The 25,850-nt window shown below is 40.2% G+C and overlaps 1 protein-coding gene across 1 annotated transcript in view; it reads left to right on the top strand.

Moving 5' to 3' along the window:
* LOC128646936 (P2X purinoceptor 6-like) overlaps positions 1-25,850 on the top strand; it is a 314,143-nt gene that overhangs the window by 256,592 nt on the left and 31,701 nt on the right. The window contains exons 8-10 of the mRNA XM_053699746.1: positions 3,476-3,585; positions 3,773-3,866; positions 11,636-11,701. Coding sequence (XP_053555721.1) covers positions 3,476-3,585; positions 3,773-3,866; positions 11,636-11,701 — 270 coding nt within the window. The remainder of the gene's footprint in view (positions 1-3,475; positions 3,586-3,772; positions 3,867-11,635; positions 11,702-25,850) is intronic.

Genomic DNA, 25,850 nt, shown 5'->3' with positions numbered 1-25,850 from the left:
TGAAGTACATTCCATCCTTGACTCAAGACTTCATCGTGGTAATCTCCAATATCTGATTCGTTGGAAGGGTTATACACCAGATGATGATTCTTGGGAGCCTGCAGGTAACATCTCCGCTCCTAGATTGGTTAACCTGTTCCATCGAAGGAACCCTGACCGTCCCAGTCCTTGAGCCCCGGAGTTGCTCCTTGAAGGGGGGATTCTGTCAGGATTGTGTGCAGGACTCTCTTTTCCTTAGTGTTATCTAACCACTGTACCTTTAAGACAACTTTACATTCACTTCCTGTTCCCTATAAAAGACCATCAGCCCTTTAGTTCATTGCTTGGTATTGAAGCTGTTACACATTTCTAAGCTTACTCTGCAATCCATCCAAGTCTGTGTACGTATCTTGCTAACTTGCTTTGAGCTGCTACAGTTAACATCATTCCGGCCGGATCTATTGGATTCATTTGCGGTGACGTCACACGCCAACTACACGGACCGACCGGTACACATCAGCTCTCTATATCACGGAATACCGCAAACCGGACTGCAAGAACCTCTGTATCTAATATTATAGACAACCACTTCTCTACAGGTATCTTCACTCACTGTGATAATTATAACCAGACTTTAAGTGACTTTAAAACGGATACTCTCATTTAAATTATCAACCTGAATGTTTGGTTCCTAAAATTGATTCAGTTTACCTATCCAGTTATATCTATTGGATATTATCCATGTGATTCCTCATTACTCTTTCAGGCATTATTATCCTCATTAGCATCTTATGATTTTTTCCTCTTTTCCATATTTGCAATTATTTTATTTTTTCTGCTACACTCTGGTTTCTGAGTTAACGACCTTGCTGCAAATTCAGTGTTTATTCACATGTGGCAGAATCAGGGTTTGTTAATTCAAACTAACCATATATCAAATTGCTTAGTAGTTATTGTGGGACACACTTCGCTTACAAGTAGCACTTGTGTTTATCAGTTACTCCTAAGCTACAAAACTCAATTCTAATCTCAGCAGCTGTGGTTTTACTAAAATACTCTCTTTGCTCTTTAGAAAATTTGTCTGCCTGACATATAGACAGCTCTGCTGTGGGTGTCTTCTTGCAGCTTCCTGTTGGGAAGGAGAATATCCCACAAGTAATGGATGATCTGTGGACTGGATACACCACAAGAGAAATAAATTTATCAGGTAAGCATAAATTTTGTTTTTTACAACACTTTCAATTTTGACTACAATCAGGAATAAAGTACACACACATTTTAGTCACTTTGCCAAAAATTTTAGCTATCTTGCTGTATATTACTTCAGAAATTTTCAGAGCAAGCATAAAAATAGAGTCGCAAAGGTATGTGGTATCATGGTACTGGGTCTTGGAAAAAAAAGTTTGAAGAACCCTGATCTAAGCAGTGCAGGGTAGGAGTCTACACTATACAAAGCATGGTTGTCTTTATATTTATCTTGTGAGTGCCTATTTAGAACATAAACTAGTTACACCTCTTAGAACCCTTAAAGGGATTCTGAACCCAATTTTTTTCTTTCGTGATTCAGATAGAGCATGTAATTTTAAGCAACTTTCTAATTTACTCCTATTATCAATTTTTCTGCGTTCTCTTGCTATCTTTATTTGAAAAAGAAGGCATCCAAGCTGTTTTTTGGTTCAGACTCTGGACAGCAGTTTTTTTATTGGTGGATTAATTTATCCACCAATCAGCAAGGACAACCCAGGTTGTTCACAAAAAATGGATCGGCATCTAAACTTACATTCTTGCATTTCAAATAAAGATACCAAGAGAATGAAGAAAATTTGATAATAGGAGTAAATTAGAAAGTTGCTTAAAATGTCATGCTCTATCGGAATCACGAAAGAAAAAATTTGGGTTCAGTGTCCCTTTAAACAATTAATTAATGATTTACCTTATAAAAAGTGAGGGCCAGATTAAACTATCTTGAGGACCGTACTTTGAGACCACTGCTCTAAAGAAACACATTTTTTTACTGAGTATTTCTGGTAATTTTTGCCCTTTTTTGTGCATGTACATATAACCTCTTGTAGGTGTTTGTAGAGACTGATAAAGGCCTGATTTGTTTTTTAGGCTCTCCATCCTCACCCTCAAGAAATGTGAGAGCATATGGCTGCAGAAGTACTTGATTACATTATTAGTTTGTGGATGGTCTGTGCTTTTTGTCTGTTGCTCTTTACACTGAATATTTTGTGGGGCTGTATTTTCCATGATTTTGGTTGTTTAATGCTTTTTTGTATTTTATTGTGGTGATGTAAATACAACATGATGAACTCTATCTATTAATGCAGAAACTAAGTAGATATATGTGTACTAGATCCTCCAAGACGAGCTGCAAATAAAAACATTGTTGGTAACAGACAACACACAACGGGCTAGATTACAACTGGCGTGTTAACTGTTGCGCGTGAGTGAAAAGTGGTTTATCGTGGCTCTTTGCATGTGTCAGAAGTAGCGTGGTATTACAAGTTGAAAGTTAATGCGTTCACATAAGTGCAATTGAATTTAACACATATCGGGATAGGGCAACCAGAGCTCTGTTTAACTGTTACGCTTGACTAAAAAGTTGCACAAAACACATTAAAAATACATTGAAAAGTAGTTATACTGGTCTAATAAAAATTATTTAAATTTTTTTTTTGTATAAAAACGTTATTCATATTTAATAAAGTGTTTAACTGTGTATGTACTGTAAATATTTTACATTCCAATGCTCACATAAGGGAATATATCCTAAGTATTTTTAAATATATATTCCTATATATATCTGTATATATCTTTAACTATATAAAGTCATTTATATTGATAGGTATGAATATATATTTTTATATATAAAGAAATATGTATTTAACCATAAATAGAACATATTCTTCTATGTGAAGAACATTAGAATGTTAAATATTAATATGTCATGTCGAGTTTGCACAACTTGAGAAAACGCAATCGGGTATGGGCGACTTGATGGGTTTTAGTTATTTTTTTTCAACTTTTTGCACTCCATTAAAGTCTATGGGGGACTATGTTAACGCGGACATGATATTCGAATTTCGTATTTTTGCTTGCGTCAGGTTAGTGCATGAGCAAAAACATTTACTTTCAACTTGTAATACATTAGCGCTGCGGAATCTGTTGGCGCTCTGCAATCTACAATCTTTTGCGCTCTACAAATAACCGATAATAATAATACATGCTCTATCCGATCTGATACAAGTCTAGCAGGGTAAAAGCGCGAGCAGGAGTGCAATGTGTCTCTGGCTTTTTATGAACTACACACCTTTCAATGTCTGTAATTTAGAGAGAAACTTAATTTACATTTTTTTATGAAGATATACCAAGAAGAATATTTCATAAGTGGAATAATTAAATTGCTGTATATTTCCTTTTCCATCTTCAACCATAGCTACCAGTATTCATTAAAATGCACATTACTGATTTTGTTTTTTTTGTTTTTTTTCAGGGAGGAGTTGTTGCAGCTGATATTGAGTGGAAATGTGATCTGGATCAACCTGCATTTGAATGCACACCACATTATTCCTTTAGACTACAAGATAAGAACAATAATTTTAGGTTAGTATGTATTCGTTTCAGGCTTGAACCTTTAAATGGTTTTAAAAGCACAGAGATTAATAGGTCTGCTGTCTGTAGACCGCACAATTTATGGAGGTGCTTATATAGTTTATGGTTACACAGTCTCAATAGAGACATATTGTTTTTTGTGTATTATGTTGTAAAACATCCAGTTCCGTCCCTGCAGAATTGCATCGTATTACTGGGACAAAGAGAGAAATGAATACAGAGACCTTCTCAAGCTTTATGGGATACGATTTGATATATCTGTGACTGGTGAGGTATGTATTTTCTTTTTATACTTTAAAGAGCATTGTTGTCAAAAGGGGGTTATCATGCTGACATTTTCATTTTCAATTCCAAATGTTAATTATAACTAAGTGAAACCTTATTTACAAACCATTGCTATAGGAATGGCTGGCTATAAATGAGATGGAGAATGCCTTGCTGGCCCACTTCCATGCATGCAAAATATTAAAATACTTTTGATCCCCTCACTAGGATACAGTCCGCTCTAATAATACACATGACACAGTAACATTGGGGTGAAAAGGCTGCAGCCAATATTTATTAACAAACAAATCTAACATTTTAAAAACTTTAAATTATTAACCACTAATACAGCCCATAAAAATGCTTGTCCCCAAATATGCCTTCCATATTTCCTGCCTCTTAGGGAGGAACCACCTCAGTAATTGTCTGAAACTCCACCAAAGACAAGCATTCCGCCACAGCTCGATGCAAGAACACATAAAGAAGCTTCCGCCACACCCCTCCCTTATATCTTACACCTCACACTACCTTAACCACTCACTAATTCCTTCTGTGGGGTCAAAAACCCCTCCTTTTTTAATAAATTGTTATTAAATGAATTGTGTTCCATTGACAGCTCATGGGGCTCATACATTTTTATTTTTAAATAAATAATAACGCAGGTATATATTTTATACAATACTTTTCCCAATTTTGGATTTCCAGCATTTTGAGACAACTTTTAGTGGATTTTTATTGAAGTTAATGACCACACAGATACATACAAAGTTACATACAAACACTCATTAACACAAACTTTATTTTTCGCTTATAAGAATTTTTTTATTTATAAATATTTATATATATATATATATATATATATATATATATTTATTTATATCTATATATTTATATAGGGATAGATATATATTTTACAAAAAATAATCGTATATATTTAAATATATTTCAAAGGAAAACATGAGGAAAGTGTATAAGACTTAAAACTGCAAAAATGTATTAGTTATAAAACATAAAAGAATATAAAGGGTCAAAAAAGAGAAATAAAAATTCTGACTGGTTTCGGTCTTCCGACCGTACTCATAGGGATCGACTTATGAAGCAGCGGATGCTGCTTCCGACCCACTCTGCTTCAGTTCCGCCGGAAGCGGAAGTTAAGAAGCAGCGGTCCTAAGACCGCTGCTCCTTAACCTCTGAAGTGACCGACAGCAATCAGCACGATCAAATGTGATCGGGTTAATTGACACCCCCTGCTAGCGTTGATGTTAAAATAGATGTTATTAGAATTAGCAGATGAACATAAATGTGTGCAAATACATATACAACGTCTAATTTGACTAAATACAAATAAATACATGTACAGCATATAATCTGACTTAATACAAGCAAAGGCACATTATTAAACACTTATATATGAATGAATAAATAAATAAATAAATATGTGCAGTGATGGAAAACCAAATGATACAAATTAAATTAGGCACATACAAAAATAAGCAACTATTTATCTAAGTATGCAGTATCAAGCTTTTTATTGTGTTTCACTCCCAGAAATTGTTAAAACCTTTAGGCACCAAAGTATAAAGTTTATGTATCCAATAGATTTCTTGTATACACAAAATCTTAAACTTCTCACCAACTCTTGGGGGCCTTTTTATCTGCTCAGTTGCTTTCCACTTAAAAGATGTAACATTGATATTATGGATCTCAATGAAATGTTTAGACAAATCAGAGCATGCATTGTCACCCGATATATAAGACAAATGTTCCTTTGTAAGTGTGCCAACCTCACGTGTCGTTCTACCTATGTACTGGCGAGAACATAAGCTGCATTCAATGACATAGATAGCAAATGTACTCCTACAGTTGATACAACCCTTGTTCTCAAAGGACACTTCTGTCCCAGCTGACCTAAAGCAATTGTTCCCACGAATGTGAACACAGGACTTGCATGTTTTTCTCCCACATTGGAAAGTACCATTGAAATGCAACAATAAGCGTACGTTTGGTTTTTAAAAGGTTTGGGGACAATAAATTGCCCAGAGTCAGATTTTTCTTATATACATATCTACAGCCATATGCCACCGTTCGTCTTAGTTGTTTATCACCCATAAGAATAGGTACATTTCTCTTAACCCCTTAAGGATCAAGGACGTACAGGGTACATCCTACAAAAACTGTCACTTAACGACCAAGGACGTACCTTGTATGTCCTTAGGGGTTTCAAGTGGTGGAAGTGATCGTGATCGCTTCCAGCCACTTTCAAGGTATTGCAGTGATGCCTCGATATTGAGGCATCACTGCAATACCTTTTTTTACCCACCGATGCAGAGAGAGCCACTCTGTGGCCCTCTCTAAATTGTCCAACGATGGTGCCGATCGTTGGGTGGGAGTCGCTGGAGAACTTCTGGCCAGTAGTGGGAAATGACTTGCGGGTGCACGCGGGTCGTGCGAGAGCGCGCCCGATTACTAACCAAGAAGTGGTGGGTGGGAGAGAAAAGTAGGAGAGGGAGGGGGGAAATAATGTTGGGAAAGGGATCTGGGAGGGGATAGGGTATGGGGGGGGGCAGCTACACTACAGAAAAAGTGGGATTTATAAACAAAAATGGCAAATTTTATTGCAAAGTTGGTACTAGCAGACAGCTGTTATTTAGTTACAGCACACTGTGGGCTAGATTACTAGTGGTGCACTAACTGTTGCGCCCTAGCGTTATCGAGTTTTTGCTCCCGCTTGCGTGCCTGTAAAATACCACTCGTATTATGAGTTTAAAGTAAATGCGGACTTGCAAGTGCAGACGCAATTATGACTTAAAAGCTCTGGTTAACTGTTACACTGTAATGCTTGTGGGATATTTCCCTATCAGACCAAACTTGGCCAGTATTCTTCTTATCCTGGCGTCAAGTGGAAGGATAAGGAAATATCCTAGAACAAGAGAATAGACAAGTAAAGTGAGCAACAGTACTCACATTAGAGGGGTAATCCTTCTCGGAACTACAGGTAATAACTGGAGAGTAGTCAGGCAAGCAGAGGGGTTAATCAGAAAAGTCGTCAGAGGCAAGCAGAGTTCAGCAGCAGTATGGCAATCCGGCAGTTCAGGGGTTAAACAAGCAGAGTGGTCAGACAGACAGAGTTCAGTAACAATTAGGCAATCCAGCAATTGAGGGGTTAAACAGGTAGAGTGGTCAGACAGGCAGAGTCCAGTAACAATTAGGCAATCCAGCAGGTGAGGGGTTAAACAGGCAGAGTAGTCAGCCAGGCAGAGTTCAGTATATATTTAGGCAATCCAGCAATTCAAGGGTTAAGCAGGCAGAGTGGTAAGACAGACAGAGTTCAGTAACAATTAGGCAATCCAGCAATTGAGGGGTTAAACAGGTAGAGTGGTCAGACAGGCAGAGTCCAGTAACAATTAGGCAATCCAGCAGGTGAGGGGTTAAACAGGCAGAGTAGTCAGCCAGGCAGAGTTCAGTAACAATTAGGCAATCCAGCAATACAAGAAATACAGCACCTAGGAGCACACACAGTAAAATCTATACTTGGGCGATGTAAGTAAGGAACAGAGTTACTTACATAGCCCTAGGTTAGCACCAAGATACAGTTCCAGGAGGCTCAGAGGGATGACATTACGGCAAGTGCGCCCAGAGCACTGCCGCATCCATGGCAACCAAGAACAGCCGCCTACGTCTGTGGCAATGGCCACAAGGAATGGAGTGTGCGGCGTGACAGAGCCCCCTTCTCAAAGGGTACCTCCGGGACCCTAACATGGCCTGGAGGGATGAGGGATGAGCAGAGTGAAACCTGGAGACCAAGGATGGAGCGTGCACATCACGGGCTGGAATCCAGGAACTATCCGCCACAGATTAACACTTCCAATGCACAAGGTATTGAAGTTGCCTGTTCCTGGAGTCTAGGATCTTGTATGGGCCGATATACCTAGGCCCTAGTTTATGACAGGGTTGACGTAAACGAACATGTCGGGTGGAGACCTAGAAGCGTTCACCTACTGAAAAGGCACGAACAGTAGCTCGATGATGATCGGCAAACCTCTTGTATCTGGAGACAGCTGAACGTAACTGAGAGTGAATACATTGCCAATGAGTAGTGAGGTCAGTGATGCAACACTCTGCAGCAGAAACCCCGTAGGATGAGCAGAAAGGGGACAGAGACAAGGTTGATAACCTGCAGAGGCTTCAAATGGAGAACATTGTAGAGAAGAGTGCCAGTGATTGTTCTTTGCCAGTTCGGCTAGTGGCAATAATCCAAACCAACTGGTATGTAGAGAATTGACATAGGTTCTGAGATAAGTCTTGAGGTCTTGATTCTTTCTCTCCGTTAACCCATTAGTTTGGGAATGGTAACCAGAGGATAATTAAACAGTGGTTCCAATCAACTTGCAAAAAGCTCTCCAAAAGGAGATGAATTGAGGGCCTCTGTCAGAAACAATATTCACAGGAATTCCAGGAAGTCGTACCACATGTAACAGAAAGAGAGTTGATAACTCTTGGGCAGGTGGCATTTTGGTCAAGGGTATGAAATGAGCAAGTCTGGAAAATCGATCCACCACAACCCAGATATCCGTATGATGGTCAGAAGGAGGGAGGTCCACAACACAATCCATTGCTATGTGTGTCCAGGGTTGTTTGGGAGTAGACAATGGTTGGAGTAGGCCATGGGGCAAGGATCGGGGAGTCTTATTAGCAGCACAAGTTTGACAGGCCTTAACATAATCCTGAGAGTCAGACTTCATAGTAGGCCACCAAACGTGTTGAGAAAGAAGTTTAAAGGTTCTTGTCAAACTAGGATGTCCTGATAGTTTGCTGTCATGAGCCCAGGATAGCACAGAAGTGCAAAGTTTTCGAAGGTGCAATGAAGATATCAGGAACCAGAGGGGCTTCAGGAGGTTTTCTAGACTGGGCACGTTGCAGTCTTTGAAGAAGAGAGGTATTAAGCTGAGCAAGCACACAGGACGGATGGATGATGTTTTCGATAGGTGCTTCAGAAGAGTCATTAGAATGAGAAACTGATGGGAGAGAGCATCAGACTTTTTGTTCTTGGTCCCAGGAAGAGACTCTAAAGTTAAAACGCGAAAAAGAACAAGGCCCACCTGGCCTGTCGAGGATTGAGTCGATGAGCAGTCTCTAGTTACTTCAGATTCTTGTGGTCGGTTAGAATCAGTATGGGGTTGGCGGTACCTTCTAGCCAATGACGCTATTCAGTAAGGGCCATCTTGATGGCTAAGAGTTCACAATTATCAACTTCGTAATTCCTTTCTGCAGGTGTGAACCGTTTATAGAAAAAGGCTACAGGGTGCAACTTGGAGGTTAAAGGGTCCCTTTGGGTTAAGACCGCATCAGCTCCTATCTCAGAGGCATCAATCTCTTAAGTGAACTGCAGGTCAGGATCAGAGTAGTGGAGCACAAGAGCAGAATAAAAGACCTTTTTTCAGATGAGAGAAAGCATCCAGAGTTACTGGACGCCAATTCTTGCAGTCTCTGTTTCATTTAGTCAGCTCAGTGACAGGGAGCAACTATTTGGGAGAAGTTCTTTATAAACTTGCGATAATAGTTGGAGAACCCCAATAATCTCTGTAGTTCCTTTAATGAGGTGGGTTGAGGCCATTCCATAACTGCGGTTAACTTAGTAGCATCCATGGCAAAACCTTCCTTCGAGATGACATAGCCAAGGAACTGGATCTTGACTTGATCAAACTCACATTTCTCCAGTTTGGCTACCAGAGAATTGTTTCTTAGGCAAAGAAGTACCTATTTTCCATGCTCATGATGCTCCTCAAGGGTGAAAGAGAATATAAGGACGATGACAGTACGATTAAGGAGGTCACGGAAGACATCATTGACAAATGCTTGGAAGACAGCAGGGGCATTACACAGTCCAAAAGGTATCACAAGGTATTCATAATGCCCTGATCTTGTGTTGAAGACAGTCTTCCACTCATGTCCAGTCATGTCCAGGGAAGATACGAATGAGATTGTACGCCCCACGTAGGTCCAACTTTGTAAAGTAGCAAGCTTTTTGGATCGAATCATATAGTTCATTGATCAAAGAAATAGGATAATGATTCTTGATAGTAATGTTGTTTAGGGCTCTGTAGTCGATACAGGGTCTGAGTCCTCCATCCTTTTTACTGACAAAAAAGAAGCCAGCCTTGGCAGAAGAGGAAGGGCGAATAAAACCTGAACAGAGCGTGCAGCGTGACATGCACAAGACAAGAAAGTTGCACAAAACACATCAAAAAATACATTTAACAGTACAATTACACTCATATTAACAATGTCTAATAAAAATTATTGCAAAACAAAATTGCATTAAAAAATAAGGGCTCAAAGGCATGCAAAGGACTTTAACATAGAGATACATACATACACATATCTAAATATGTATATGTATGTACATATGTATTTATATGTTTAGATATGTATTTACACATATAAACACATAAAAACATATATATATATATATATATATATATATATATACATATATGCATTGAAGCCCTATGTAGTCAAGTAGCTAAATGAAAAATCATATCTATGCAATATTCATATTTAATAAAGTGTTGTAAAGTTAGTGTTGTAGTTAGTGTATTTGCTGTAAATACTGTGCATATTGTGCATTCAAATGTTCTGCACATAGGGGAATAAGTTCTAAGTATTGTTAAATAGATATTCCTAAATGTAGCTGTATATATCTATACCTATATATAATCAATTATATATAGATATGAATATATATTTAACAAAATATAGAACATTTTCTGCTATGTTCAGAACATTAGAATGTACATTATGCCATATAAGATTCTGTATTTGCACTTTTAAATAATCTTTTTTTTTTTTTTTTTAAATGGCGGCTCTGTTAAAGTCTGTGGGGGAATGTGATTATGCATTTGCAACTTCTTGTAGTCTATCTTTTATCGCAAATATGTTTGTGCTCGAGCGTAAACCTTTTACTTTCAACTCGTAATACGAGCGTGAACTGCTTAGCCAAAAAAACGTATGTCTGGTGGATGTAATACTTGAACGCAAGCACAAAATTGAGCTCCACTCGTAATCTAGCCCTATATGGGGTTAACTAAATAATATCAATTACTTACAACCAGCTTCCAGTGTGCTTTTGGCCCTTCCTTTATAATACAATAAAATGTAACCCATGACCTCACAAACACAATTATCCCTATCCATGCTAAGCAAACCTTTCCCAGTGTAATTTACCCTAAATTACTCTGACCCAACTCCAACACCATCCTACTCTGCAAACCCCCACTTCCCCTTTCCAAATGACTCAACATCACAGTAAATGAATCCACCAATTAACAAATTATAGCAGTAGCAGAGATCTTATTGAGGCAAAAGGGGATTATCTTGTAGGTAAAAGGGATTATTTAGATAGAGGAATCATATACTAGGAAAAGTACTGTTATGGTTAGGGTGATTTTCTCTGGGACAGGGATACAGCTGTCGTTTACTATGAACCTTGTGAGCCACGGTAGTAGTAGTTAGGGTTAATTACAGTGGAAATCACTATTATATTGTATCAGTTCCTATAAAAGTTATAGCTGTCACTTTGACTTTAGAACTGCTGTGGTGCTTGAGCTGCTCAACTTATTTGTATAACTTAAGTGTGATGGCTGACCCTCTGCTTATGATGAAGATAGGACTGTTGTATGCTGTGGTTTTGTCATTATCAATAGTTGCTCACTGAGATCTATATGCTGCACCTTTTAAGTATCACATCATTTCAGTAATTTCTGTGTTTAACATCCAGGCACGAAGATTTGGTATAATCCCGACTGCTGTAAGCCTGGGGACTGGGTGTGCATTCTTTGGTGCAGTAAGTAACAAAAACCATTGTCTTTTCTAAACCTAGAGCAGAAATATAATTTTTTTTTATTTTCTATGAAAATCCCTTTGTCAAAGACTTGTTAACAACAGGTAAATTTTTCTCTTTTTAGGAAAGCAGGACACCTCTTTAAATTTGGGAACAAAACTGGCAAGATACTAGCTTTTTTAGTTAAATAACAGAAAAAGTAAAAAACCTTTAGGGGCTATTAAGGTAAATGAGAAAACCTATACAGATAAAGATTCAATTGTAAAAGCATTCACAGAGTACAATGTGGATTTATATTCCACAGCACTATAAACATAGGCGGTATACAAGATAACATTTATAACATTTATAGGGATCAAATGGGTAGAGGGACATGTCGAGAGTCACAGTGTTGTAGTCAGCTCTTATGAAGGTGATATGCAAACAGTTGGGCTCTTAGGCTTACATGCTAAGGGGGTTCAAGAGGATAGCAATAGTGGAGAGGAACTGGTATAAGGAAAGGTTAGTGTAGGTTGTATGCATCACTGAACAGTAGAGTCTTTAGGGAGCGCTTGAAGCTTTCAAAACTAGGAGAGAGTCTTGTGGAGCAAGGCAGAGAGTTCCACAAGGTGAGAGCCAGTCTGGAGAAGTCCTGTAAATGGGAATGTGAGGAGGTAATAGGAGAGGAGGAGAGTAGGAGGTTGTGAGCAGAGCGAAGGGGACTGGAGCGAGAGTATCTGGAGACAAGGTCTTAAATATAGGGGGAGGGCAGTGCTGTCAGAATTTTGTGTTTAATCCTGGAGGCAAGAGGAAGCCAGTGAAGGGGTTGGCTGAGAGGTGGAGCAAATGAAGAGCGACGTGTAAGAAAGATGAGCCTGGCAGAGGCATTCATTATGGATTGTAAAGGAGCTAGGAGGCAGCTAGGGAGACCAAAGAGGATGGAGTTGCAATAGTTGAGGCGGAAAAGGATGAGAGAGTGGATTCAAATCTTGGTTGTGTCTTGTGTAAGGAAATGTCTAATTTTAGAAATGTTTTTAAGGTGGAAGCGGCAGGATTTAGCAAAGGACTGAATGTGAGGAGTGAAAGAAATATCTTAGTCAGATGTGACCCCAAGAAATCGGGCTTGCTTGGTAAGAGTAATGATAGAGTTGTCAACAGTTATAGAGAGATGGGGGGTGGAGATTTTGGAAGAAGGGGGGAAAATAAGGAGCTCATACAAATGATATTGAAACCCGTGGGACTTTATTAGGGAACCTAGTGATGATGTGTAGATTGTGAAGAGAAGGGGGCCAAGGACAGAGCCTTGCAGTACCCCAACAGAAAGTGATAACGTGGCAGAGGAAGCCCCAGAGAAGGCTACACTAAAGTTACGGTTAGACAGGTAGGAAGAGAACCACGAGAGGGCTGTGTCACAAATGCCGAAGGATTGAAGGGTTTGGAGCAAAAGAGGGTAGTCAACAGTATCAAAGGCTGCAGACAGATTAAGGAGGATAAGCAGAGAGAAGTGGCCTTTGGATTTTGCTGTAAGTAGGTCATTGGTAACCTTAACAATTGCTGTCTCTGTGTAGTGATGGGGGCGAATTCCAGATTGCAGTGGGTCAAGGAGGGAGTTTAATGTAAGGAAATTGGATAGGCATGCATATACTAGCTTTTCAAGACGCTTTGAGGCAAGGAGGAGTAGGGAAATAGGGCGGTAGTTGGATGAGGAGGGTGGATCGAGAGAAGGTTTTTTGAGGACCAGTGCATGTTTTAGAGATGAGGGAAATATTCCAGTGCTGGGGGAGAGGTTGAAAAAGTGTGTGAGTATAGGGGTAAGGGTAGAAGAGAGGGAGGGGAGTAGCTGTGCGGGTATAGGGTCGATGGGACAGGTAGTGAGTTGACAGCACAGTATAAACTTCTTCCTCAGTAACAGGGGTGAAAGAACTAAATCTATGGCTATGTGAGTTTTGGTTGATTGTGAGCTTTTGAGGGGGTGAGAGACTGGAAGTATGTTTAGAGCTGATTTTGTTTCTGATGGAGTAGATATTGTTATTGAAGTTGCGGGCAAAATATTGAGCTGACAGGGAAGTTGTATTAGGAGGTGGGGGTGGGCGGAGAAGAGTATTGAAAGTGGAGAACAGACGTTTTGGGTTTGAAGAAAGAGTAGCTATAAGAGTAGAGAAGTAATGTTGCTTATAAAGATTAAGGACAGAATAGTAGGAGTTCAAGATGAACTTGTAGTGAAGAAAGTCAGCTCAACTCTGAGATTTTCTCCAGTGCCGCTCAGCAGTACAGGAACATCTGCATAGGTACCGTGTCAGAGGAGTATGCCAGGGCTGAGGATGAGTGTGTGATTTCCGAGCTATGGTAGGAAGGGCCAGATTGTCAAGGACTGATGTAAGGATGGAATTAAAGTGGCAGATAGATTAGTCAGAGCAGGAAAAGGAGGAGATAGATGAGAGGAGAGGTTCGAGAGAACTAGCGAGCTGTTGCTGATCTAATGACATAATGCTTCTGTGAAGTTTGGTGTGAGGGGTAGAAGGAGGGAGAGATGTAGGGAGGGATTTGATTTTGCAAGTGAGAAGATGATGGTCAGAAGGAGGAAAAGGGGAGATTGTGATGTTTTAAATAGTGCATCAATAGCTAAAGATCAGATCAAGGGAGTGACCATCTTTGTAAGTGGGAGAGTCAGTCCATTGTGACAGTGTTAGGGGAACTTACAGAGGCTGGATACAACATATCACCAACAAGTATTCTAACCTCAGCTGGAGCAGAATTTCATACCTGATACGAGATCTCTGGAACAGACTGTCAGCCCACACAAATGAAGTATAGCAACTGCACTGTTTATTGACCGCCTACAATGCAGTTATATAGTTTACATCACATACATTGTCAATTGACACAAAGGGGCTTCATACACGCCCCCTTATTACAACATACTACAACATAGTGGAAAATAACAGCACTTGAGACAAATAATTGTTTATGTAAAAGGCAAGAAAACTGTAGACATTCAGCCTTGATATATGATAACAAGAAATATAGTGAGACCATGTTGATACTAGCAAACTATGGCCTAGATTTGGAGTTTGGCGTTGGCCGTGAAAACCAGCGTTAGAGGCTCCTAACGCTGGTTTTAGGCTAACTCTGGTATTTGGAGTCACTCAAAAAAGGGTCTAATGCTCACTTTTCAGCCGCGACTTTTCCATACCGCAGATCCCCTTACGTAAATTGCGTATCCTATCTTTTCAATGGGATTTTTCTAACTCCGGTATTTAGAGTCGTGTCTGAAGTGAGCGTTAGAAATCTAACGACAAAACTCCAGCCGCAGGAAAAAAGTCAGTAGTTAAGAGCTTTCTGGGCTAACGCCGGTTTATAAAGCTCTTAACTACTGTACTCTAAAGTACACTAACACCCATAAACTACCTATGTACCCCTAAACCGAGGTCCCCCCACATTGCCGCCACTCGATTAAATTTTTTTAACCCCTAATCTGCCGACCGCCAACTACGTTATACTTATGTACCCCTAATCTGCTGCCCCTAACACCGCCGACCCCTATATTATATTTATTAACCCCTAACCTGCCCCCCACAACGTCGCCGCCAGCTACCTACAATAGCTATTAAATAGTTAAGAACTATTTAATAGTTACCTAGTTAAAATAATTACAAAGTTGCCTGTAAAATAAATATTAATCCTAAAATAGCTACAATGTAATTATAATTTATATTGTAGCTATATTAGGGTTTATTTTACAGGTAAGTATTTAGCTTTAAATAGGAATAATTTATTTAATAAGAGTTAATTAATTTCGTTAGATTAAAATTATATTTAATTTAGGGGGGTGTTAGTGTTAGGGTTAGACTTAGCTTTAGGGGTTAATACATTTATTAGAATAGCGGTGAGCTCCGGTCGGCAGATTAGGGGTTAATAATTGAAGTTAGGTGTCGGCGATGTTAGGGAGGGCAGATTAGGGGTTAATACTATTTATTATAGGGTTAGTGAGGCGGATTAGGGGTTAATAACTTTATTATAGTAGCGCTCAGGTCCGCTCGGCAGATTAGGGGTTAATAAGTGTAGGCAGGTGGAGGCGACGTTGTGGGGGGCAGATTAGGGGTTAATAAATATAATATAGGGGTCGGCGATGTTAGGGCAGCAGATTAGGGGTACATAAGGATAATGTAAGTAGCGGCGGTTTACGGAGCGGCAAATTAGGGGTTAATAATAATATGCAGGGGTCAGCGATAGCGGGCGCGGCAGAATAGGGGTTAATAAGTGTAAGGTTAGGGGTGTTTAGACTCGGGGTACAAGTTAGAGTGTTAGGTGCAGACGTAGGAAGTATTTCCGCATAGCAAACAATGGGACTGCGTTAGGAGCTGAACGCGGCTTTTTTGCAGGTGTTAGGTTTTTTTCAGCTCAAACAGCCCCATTGTTTTCTATGGGGAAATCGTGCACGAGCACGTTTTTGAGGCTGGCCGCTTGCGTAAGCAACTCTGGTATCGAGAGTTGAAGCTGCGTTAAAAATGCTTTACGCTCCTTTTTTGGAGCCTAACGCAGCCTTTATGTGGACTCTCAATACCAGAGTTATTTTTATGGTGCGGCCAGAAAAAAGCCGGCGTTAGCTACGCGGGTCCTTACCGACAAAACTCTAAATCTAGGCCATAGTTATTCCACAAGAACAAATGTCAGTAGACTAAGGTTGCAAAAGCAAATATATTGAGAACAACAATAGTTCAGTGTTAGCTTAGAAATGATGACAAGATAGAAAATGCAAAAATGACAAGATGGAGGCAGATTGGTTATATATTCTTACATTGCCCCCTTTTATTCTAACAGAATAATATACAATAAAACAGCTATATAAATGTCACAGAAAATGTGTAAACCTATTAACAAATCTATTAAAATACTGTTGAGAAATTTATACACACTTATTGCTATAATAGCTACAGTTTATCACTGCATATTAGTACGGTCTCTCTAATACTCTACGTCTACCTCCCAGAATCCCTAAACTTCTGGTCTTCTATCTACACAAAGACCCAACCAGCTCCCTATCTACCCCCAAACAGCACTGCATCTTTGTTTCTCAACCTGTATAGCTAGCATCCCCAATTAGCATTGACAGTTCCCTGCTCTTATACACTCCCCACAGTAAAGCATAAACATAGGAACAGCACATACATCTCTGGGTGGCCCCTTATCACTTTAAAAAAACTTTGTCCTTTTAGAGCTACACCTCCCTCAGACACTCTGCTTCAATATCATAGTCCATTTGCACTTAGGGTGCTTTGCACATGAGAAAGTGTCCATCTGCAGGTACATGCTGGATGTATGATGGTTTGTTCATGGGATAGCAAGGAAAGCAGGTGGATCCTCATAGCAACAGACACTCAAGTCACAAGATAAGCATGCACTCTGATACAATCACAATTATGCACCACAGAATTGTTCTCTTTATAAGCATCACAATTTGCTTTAATTCCTTAACTTATCCTATGTCATTTAAACCCATGGAAACATTGTGGGTATAAAATACAGACTAAATACATTTATTGTACTTCTACAGATAATAACTCACAGTTACTCTATACAATTGTAAATAATACCTTAAACATGGCCACTAAGCCAGAAACAAACTGCTATACTTCTGAAAGAGGCTGTGTGGCAAAGCTAAGTAACTTTTGCTAAGACTTGCAACAACAATGAAAAATAAAACAGCCAATAAAATAATTTTCTTCACACCCTCCTGTTTGAGCTAATAAAAAATAACCTAGTGTTACTTTATTCAGCAAAGTTACTACATGAAATATTTATAATTCTCCAAATATGATCTAAGTAGAATCAGTGGTCTCATCTGATATAAACACTATTAATTTACTAATTATTTTATGCAACCTAAATTCTCTCGTGCTCCTGTATGAGTATTTTGGTTCAATATTTGTTTTAGTCATGTCCTATATTTTGAGTCACATTGGTATCTTCATCTGTATCCTAATCCGTTTGAGGGTATGAGAGGGTTCACTTTAATTCATGTGGCTCCTGCGCATTCGTGACTATCTGATCCAATTGTATCCAAGGCTAACTGTGTGGTTGTCACGCCATGCCGCTCTAGCCATTGCTAGGGGTGCAGTATCTCCTTCCCTGCTCGTTGCCAGGGGCTGTGTTGGGTTGGAATGCGTGCAGCACTGATGTAATCGCCGCACGCTCCCTTCTCCTGATGCCGGTCCGGACGTCTGTGGCGTGAATCCTGCGCCTATGTAAGCTTCTATCTAACGATCTATCACTGCCCAAGTATAGGTGTTACTTTGTGTACTCCTGGGAGTGATAGAGCATTTTTTCTTATTGTCTTGCTGTGTTTGAACCCTGCCTGTCTGACTACTCTGCCTGCTATACCCCTGAATTGCTGGATCAATACGTTGCTGCTGAACACTGCCTGTCTGACTACTCTACCTGTTTAACCCCTAAATTGCTGGACTGATATATTGCTGCTGAACCCTGCCTGTCTGACTACTCTGCTTATTAAACCCTGTTATTCAGGATTGCCTCTTTGTTGCCGAACCCTGCCTGCCTGACCATTCTAGTGGTGTGCCCTTGGACTGCTTTACCGTTGCCAAACCCTGCCTGTCTGACCATTCTATTGGTTTGTCCTTGGACTGCTTTATTGTTGCCGAATCCTGCCTGTCTGACCATTACAGGATTTGCCTTGCCCTGGGGACTGTCCTGTCTGTAGTGTGCCGCTCTTACTAACTTTCTCTGCTTTGGAATATTCCCTATCATTCCATCTCGCCACCGTGATAACAAGACTACTGGCTGAGTACGTTCTGATAGAGGAGTATCCCACGAGCATTACAGCGGTGCCACATATTAATTGGAAAGGTCACGCATGCACAGTAGTCTGTTCTATCCCTTACCCCGTGATGGATTTTTGTAACTCTGTCGGCCATCTTTGTTGTGGTCCGGTCTATATATTTTTTTATGCTTTAATAACACAGATCCAATAAGATTGTAAGTCTGCAGAAGGTTAGTAGGGAGTACACCTCACAGACACATAGATTACGAGTTTGGAGCGCTATAGGGAAAGTAAAGAACGCAACAAAAGTAGCGTTATTTAACCTATAGCACTGCCATTACAAGTTTAAAAAACCTGGCTTGTGTGGGCGATATGGCTGCGTTGAGCTCCATACCGCACACAAAAGTAGCCTGCAAAAAAAAAGTCTAACACCTGCGATCACGGAAACAAAAGCTCCACAACGCAGCCCCATTGATGTCTATGGGGAAAAAGAAAATACAGTTTAAACCTAACACCCTAACATAAACGCAGAGTCTAAACACCCCTAATTTGCTGCCCCCGACATCGCCGACGCCTGCCTACAGTTATTTACCCCTAATCTGCCGCTCCTGATATTGCTGCCACCTAGATAAAGGTATTAACCCCTAATCTGTCGCTCCCGATATCGCCGCCACTATACTAAAGTTATTAACCCCTATTTTGCAGCACCCCAACATCGCCGCAACTATATTAAAGTTATTAACCCCTATTCCGCCGCTCCCCAACATCGCCGCAACTATATTAAAGTTATTATTCCATATTTCGCCGCTCCCCAACATTGCTGCAACGAAATATTTTTATTGACCCCTAAATCTCTGGCCTCCCACATCACTACCACTAAATAAACCTATTAAACCCTAAACCGCCAGCCTCCCACATCGCAACAACCTAAATTAAACTATATTAACCCCTAAACCTAACCCTAACGTAACCCTAACTTAAACATAATTAAAATATAAATTAAAATTACAATTATTAACTAAATAAACGTATTAACCCCTAAACCGCCAGCCTCCCACATGGCAACAACCTAAATTAAACTATATTAACCCCTAAACCTAACCCTAAAGTAACCCTAACTTTAACATAATTAAAATATAGATAAATTAAAATTACAATTATTAACTAAATAAACGTATTAAACCCTAAACCGCCAGCCCCCACATCGCAACAACCTAAATTAAACTATTAACCCCTACCCCTAAACCTAACCCTAACACCCCCTAACTTTAACAGAATTAAAATATAGCTAAATTAAAAATGACAATTATTAACTAAATAAACCTATTAACCCCTAAACCGCCAGCCCTCCACATCGCAACAACCTAAATTAAACTATTAACCCCTACACCTACCCCAAAACCTAACCCTAACATCCCCTAACTTTAACATAATTAAAATATATCTAAATTAAAGTTACAATTATTAACTAAATAGTACCTATTTAAAACTAAATACTTACCTGTAAAATAAAACCTAAGCTAGCTACAATATAACTAATAGTTATATTGTAGCTAGCTTAGGTTTTATTTTTATTTCACAGGCAAGTTTGTATTTATTTTAACTCAGTAGACTAGTTAGTAAATAGTTATTAACTATTTACTAACTACCTAGTTAAAATAAATAAAACTTACCTGTCAAATAAAACCTAACCTGTCTTACACTAAAGCCTAACATTACAAAAAAACCCCCACTAAAATCACAACAAAAAAACTACCATTACAAAAAAAAAATCTAAAAAAAATAAAGATTATTCCTATTCTAATACCCTTTTTAAAAAAAAAACATCCCAAAATAAAAAGCCTAATCTAGAATAAACTACCTAGGGCCTTTTGTAGGGCATTGCCCTGAGATAAACAGCTATTTTGCTCCAAAAAAAAAAATACAAATCCCCCTAACACCATACAAACCCCCACCCCAAAACTATCAAGGGTCTTTTGGGGGGGGGGGGCATTAAAAGGGCCTTTTGTAGGGTATTGCCTTAAGTTAAATAGCTTTTTCTCTTGTTAAGTGTATCCAGTCCACGGATCATCCATTACTTGTGGGATATTCTCCTTCCCAACAGGAAGTTGCAAGAGGATCACCCACAGCAGAGCTGTTACATAGCTCCTCCCCTAACTGCCATACACAGTTATTCTCTTGCAACCCTCAACATAGAAGGAGGTAGTAAGAGGAAAGTGGTGTAATATAGTTAGTTTTTTCTTCAATCAAGAGTTTATTGTTTTTAAATAGTACCGGAGTTGTATTATTTTCTCTCAGGCAGCATTTAGAAGAAGAATCTGCCTGCGTTTTCTATGATCTTAGCAGAAATATCTAAGATCCACTGCTGTTCTCACGTATGTCTGAGGGGTGAGGTAACTTCAGAGGGAGAATAGCGTGCAGGTTACCCTGCAATAAGGTATGTGCAGTTTTAATTTTTTCTAGGGATGGAATTGCTAGAAAATGCTGCTGATACCGGATTAATGTAAGTTAAGCCTAAATACAGTGATTTAATAACAACTAGTATCAGGCTTACTGTGAGAGCTATAGACTCTTTTTCTAATTATGCAATATAAAACGTTTGCTGGCATGTTTAATTGTTTTTATATATGCTTTGGTGATAAAACTTATTGGGGCTTAGTGTTTTCCACATGGCTGGCTTGATTTTTGCCTAGAAACAGTTTCCTGAGGCTTTCCACTGTAGTAGTAAGAGTGGGAGGGGCCTATTTTAGCGCTTTGTTGCGCACTTAAAATTACAGACAGAGACATCAGCAGTTTCCTGCATGGTATAGGACATCTCTGAAGGGCTCAAAAGGCTTTAAAAGTCGTTTATTGAGGAAGGTAAAGCCACAGTTGAGCTGTGGCAATTTATTGTGACTATCAAAAAACTTTGTTTTTCATTTGTCAATCCGTATTTTGTATTAAGGGGTTAATCATCCATTTGCAAGTGGGTGCAATACTCTGCTAACTTGTTACATACACTGTAAAAATGTTGTTAGTTAAACTGCCTTTTTTCACTGTTATTTCAAATTTTGACAAAATTTGTTTCTCTTAAAGGCACAGTAACGTTTTTTATATTTGCTTGTTAACTTGATTTAAAGTGTTTTCCAAGCTTGCTAGTCTCATTGCTAGTCTGTATAAGCATGTCTGACATAGAGGAACCTCTTTGTGCATTATGTTTAAAAGCCATGGTGGAACCCCATAGGAGAATGTGTACTAAATGTATTGATTTCACTTTAAATAATAAAGATCAGCCTTCATCTTTAAAAGAAATATCACCAGAAGATTCTGACGAGGGGGAAGTTATGCCGACTAACTCCCCCCACATGTCAAATCCTTTGACTCCCGCTCAAGGGACTCACGCTAGAATGGCGCCAAGTACATCAAAGACGCCCATAGCGATTACTTTACAAGACATGGCGGCGATCATGGATAATACCCTGTCAGCGGTATTAGCCAGACTGCCTGTATATAGAGGCAAGCGCGATAGCTCTGGGGTTAGGCGTAATACAGAGCGTGCGGATGTTTTAAGGCCCATGTCTGATACTGCGTCACAATATGCAGAAGCTGAGGAAGGAGAGCTTCAGTCTGTGGGTGACGTCTCTGACTCGGGGAAACCTGATTCAGATATGTCTACTTTTAAATTTAAGCTTGAGAACCTCCGGGTGTTGCTTGGAGAGGTTTTAGCTGCTCTGAATGACTGTGACACAATTGCAGTGCCAGAGAAATTGTGTAGACTGGATAAATACTATGCAGTGCCGGTGTGTACTGACGTTTTTCCTATACCTAAAAGGTTTACAGAAATGATTAATAAGGAGTGGGACAGACCCAGTGTGCCATTTTCCCCCCCCTCCCATTTTTAGATGGGACCTATGGCAGACGGTCCCTAAGGTGGAGGGAGCAGTTTCTACTTTAGCAAAGCGTACCACTATCCCTGTCGAGGACAGTTGTGCTTTTTCAGATCCAATGGATAAAAAATTAGAAGGTTACCTTAAGAAAATGTTTATTCAACAAGGTTTTATCCTGCAGCTCCTTGCATGCATTGCGCCTGTCACTGCTGCTGCGGCATTCTGGTTTGAATCTCTGGAAGAGGCCTTTCAGACAGCTACTCCATTGACTGAAATACTTGACAAGCTTAGAACACTTAAGCTAGCTAATTCTTTTGTTTCTGATGCCATTGTTCATTTGACTAAACTAATGGCTAAGAATTCTGAATTCGCCATCCAGGCGCGTAGGGCGTTATGGCTTAAATCCTGGTCAGCTGACGTGACTTCAAAGTCTAAATTACTTAACATTCCTTTCAAGGGGCAGACCCTATTCGGGCCTGGCTTGAAGGAAATTATTGCTGACATTACTGGAGGAAAGGGTCACACCCTTCCTCAGGACAGGGCCAAATCAAGGGCCAAACAGTCTAATTTTCGTGCCTTTCGAAACTACAAGGCAAGTGCAGCATCAACTTCCTCTGCTTCAAAACAAGAGGGAACTTTTGCTCAATCCAAGCCGACCTGGAAATCTAACCAGGCTTGGAACAAAGGCAAGCAGGCCAGAAAGCCTGCTGCTGCCTCTAAAACAGCATGAAGGAATGGCCCCCTATCCAGTAACGGATCTAGTAGGGGCAGACTTTCTCTCTTCGCCCAGGCGTGGGCAAGAGATGTTCAGGATCCCTGGGCGTTGGAGATCATATCTCAGGGATATCTTTTGGACTTCAAAACTTCCCCCCCAAAAGGGAGATTTCAGCTTTCGAGATTATCTGTAAACCAGATAAAGAAAGAGGCATTCTTACGCTGTGTGCAAGACCTCCTAGTAATGGGAGTGATCCATCCAGTTCCACAGACGGAACAGGGACAGGGATTTTATTCAAATCTGTTTGTGGTTCCCAAAAAAGAGGGAACCTTCAGACCAATTTTGGATCTAAAGATCTTAAACAAGTTCCTCAGAGTTCCATCGTTCAAAATGGAAACTATTCGGACCATCCTTCCTATGATCCAGGAGGGTCAGTTCATGACCACAGTGGATTTGAAGGATGCTTACCTTCACATACCGATTCACAAAGACCATCATCGGTTCCTAGGAACTCTGATAGATTCTGTAGAAATGAAAATTTACCTGACGGAGTCCAGGTTATCAAAGCTTCTAAATTCCTGCCGTGTTCTTCATTCCATTCCGCGCCCGTCAGTGGCTCAGTGCATGGAAGTGATCGGCTTAATGGTAGCAGCGATGGACATAGTGCCATTTGCGCGCCTACATCTCAGACCGCTGCAATTATGCATGCTAAGTCAGTGGAATGGGGATTACACAGATTTGTCCCCTCTACTAAATCTGGATCAAGAGACCAGAGATTCTCTTCTCTGGTGGCTATCTCGGGTCCATCTGTCCAAGGGTATGACCTTTCACAGGCCAGATTGGACAATTGTAACAACAGATGCCAGCCTTCTAGGTTGGGGTGCAGTCTGAAACTCCCTGAAAGCTCAGGGATCGTGGACTCAGGAGGAGAAACTCCTCCCAATAAATATTCTGGAGTTAAGAGCAATATTCAATGCTCTTCTAGCTTGGCCTCAGTTGGCAACACTGAGGTTCATCAGATTTCAGTCGGACAACATCACGACTGTGGCTTACATCAATCATCAAGGGGGGACCAGAAGCTCCCTAGTGATGTTAGAAGTATCCAAGATAATTCGCTGGGCGGAGACTCACTCCTGCCACCTATCAGCGATCCATATCCCAGGTGTAGAGAACTGGGAGGTGGATTTTCTAAGTCGTCAGACTTTTCATCCGGGGGAGTGGGAACTCCATCCGGAGGTGTTTGCTCAATTGGTTCATCGTTGGGGCAAACCAGAATTGGATCTCATGGCGTCTCGCCAGAACGCCAAGCTTCCTTGTTACGGATCCAGGTCCAGGGACCCAGATGCTCTAGCAGCGCCTTGGTTCTTAAACCTGGCTTATGTGTTTCCACCGTTTCCTCTGCTCCCTCGACTGATTGCCAGAATCAAACAGGAGAGAGCATCGGTGATCTTGATAGCGCCTGCATGGCCACGCAGGACCTGGTATGCAGACCTAGTGGACATGTCATCCTTTCCACCTTGGACTCTGCCTTTGAGACAGGACCTTCTAATACAAGGTCCTTTCAATCATCCAAATCTAATTTCTCTGAGGCTGACGGCCTGGAGATTGAACGCTTGATTTTATCAAAGCGTGGCTTCTCAGAGTCAGTCATTGATACCTTAATACAGGCACGAAAGCCTGTCACCAGGGAAATATACTATAAGATATGGCGCAAATATCTTTATTGGTGTGAATCCAAGAATTACTCATGGGGTAAGGTTAGGATTCCTAGGATATTGTCTTTTCTCCAAGAGGGTTTGGAAAAAGGACTATCAGCTAGTTCTTTAAAGGGACAGATTTCTGCTCTGTCTATTCTTTTGCACAAGCGTATGGCAGAGGTTCCAGACGTTCAGGCATTTTGTCAGGCTTTGGTTAGAATTAAGCCTGTGTTTAAACCTGTTGCTCCCCCATGGAGCTTAAACTTGGTTCTTAAAGTTCTTCAAGGAGTTCCGTTTGAACCCCTTCATTCCATTGATATCAAACTTTTATCTTGGAAAGTTCTGTTTTTGATGGCTATTTCCTCGACTTGTAGAGTCTCTGAGTTATCGGCCTTACAATGTGATTCTCCTTATCTGATTTTCCATACAGATAAAGTAGTTCTGCGTACAAAACCTGGGTTTTTACCAAAGGTAGTTTCTAACAAGAATATCAATCAAGAGATTGTTGTTCCATCATTGTGTCCTATTCCTTCTTCAAAGAAGGAACGTCTGTTACCTAATCTAGACGTAGTCCGTGCTTTAAAGTTTTACTTACAAGCGACTAAGGAGTTTCGTCAAACATCTTCCCTGTTTGTCATTTACTCTGGACAGAGGAGAGGCAGGCAGTGGTCCCTTCCGTTTAAGTACCTGCCTTGTCCCTCCCATCATCCGTGTACTTTAGCTTTGGTATTGGTATCCCACAAGTAATGGATGATCCGTGGACTGGATACACTTAACAAGAGAAAACATAATTTATGCTTACCTGATAAATTTATTTCTCTTGTAGTGTATCCAGTCCACGGCCCGCCCTGTCCTTTTAAGGCAGGTCTAAATTTTAATTAAACTACAGTCACCACTGAACCCTATGGTTTCTCCTTTCTCAGTTAGTTTCGGTCGAATGACTGGATATGGCAGTTAGGGGAGGAGCTATGTAACAGCTCTGCTGTGGGTGATCCTCTTGCAACTTCCTGTTGGGAAGGAGAATATCCCACAAGTAATGGATGATCCGTGGACTGGATACACTACAAGAGAAATAAATTTATCAGGTAAGCATAAATTATGTTTTTGCTAAAAAAAC

Source organism: Bombina bombina, chromosome 2 (assembly GCF_027579735.1).
Source record: "Bombina bombina isolate aBomBom1 chromosome 2, aBomBom1.pri, whole genome shotgun sequence".
NCBI classification, from domain to species: domain Eukaryota; kingdom Metazoa; phylum Chordata; class Amphibia; order Anura; family Bombinatoridae; genus Bombina; species Bombina bombina.
This window is presented reverse-complemented; position numbering and strand designations above follow the sequence as displayed.